This window comes from Seriola lalandi, unplaced genomic scaffold, assembly GCF_002814215.2.
Source record: "Seriola lalandi dorsalis isolate HSWRI2012SDOR001 ecotype SW California unplaced genomic scaffold, Sedor1 jcf7180002054723, whole genome shotgun sequence".
NCBI classification, from domain to species: Eukaryota; Metazoa; Chordata; class Actinopteri; order Carangiformes; family Carangidae; genus Seriola; species Seriola lalandi.
Window position 1 is genome coordinate 16,676 of NW_019525276.1, and position 807 is coordinate 17,482.

Sequence of the window (807 nt, forward strand, 5' to 3'; positions counted from 1 at the left end):
GAGTGATCCAATAAAAATATATCAGATTTCAGGTAAAAACACTCAGAGAAACCAAATCCTGCAAGGTTTGGATGGTGGGTCCAGGTGGGCGGGGCTTGGTGACTGCTTTGTTGTGACATCACAAAGTTCCAGAAGTCCTGACGGCTGGTTTTAAGGCTCAGTTTCTGAATACAGGCTGTGTGCATTTCTCTGTGGAAGAGAAGAGCAGAGTGAAGAAGGAAGAATGAACGACCTCACGCAGCTGATGTCAGCGTGTGATGACAGTGACGTCTGATTGGTTGTTGCAGGGCATGGTGATGGTCAGTCCCAAGATGAACCCGACCATCTGCTGTCAGTTCGAAGCCGCCATCGTCCTGCTCTTCCACGCCAAGACTTTCCGCCGGGGGTCACAGGTCACCGTGCACGTGGGCAACGTCAGGCAGACGGCCACCGTGGAGTGCCTTCACGGAAAGGTCGGTGGGTAGACGACATGAAGCGTGTGATCGGTTCTCTGCCGTGTGTGTGTCACTTCGTCATGTGACCTCCTCTCTCTCTCTCTCTCTCTCTCTCTGCTGCAGGACGAGCTGCGCACCGGCGAGAGAGCCGTGGTTCGTTTCCGATTCATCAAACACCCGGAGTACCTGCGACTGGGCGCCAAGCTGCTCTTCAGGGAGGGCGTCACCAAGGGCATCGGCCACGTCAGCCGCCTGCTGCCCCCCTTCCAGAACCACGACCAGAACCAGAACCAGAACCACGACCAGAACCTGCAGGAGCATTAAAGACTCCTCCTTCATCCCGCACAGCTGGATGGACAGATGTCGAGCTCCG

At 55.5% G+C, this 807-nt stretch overlaps 1 protein-coding gene across 1 annotated transcript in view; it reads left to right on the forward strand.

Moving 5' to 3' along the window:
* The window catches only part of LOC111668255 (GTP-binding protein 2-like), a 9,004-nt gene extending 8,203 nt beyond the window's left edge, over positions 1 to 801 (forward strand). The window contains exons 9-10 of the mRNA XM_023424266.2: positions 246 to 452; positions 558 to 801. Coding sequence (XP_023280034.1) covers positions 246 to 452; positions 558 to 758 — 408 coding nt within the window. The 3' untranslated portion in view covers positions 759 to 801. The remainder of the gene's footprint in view (positions 1 to 245; positions 453 to 557) is intronic.
* Positions 802 to 807: the final 6 nt, after the last annotated feature.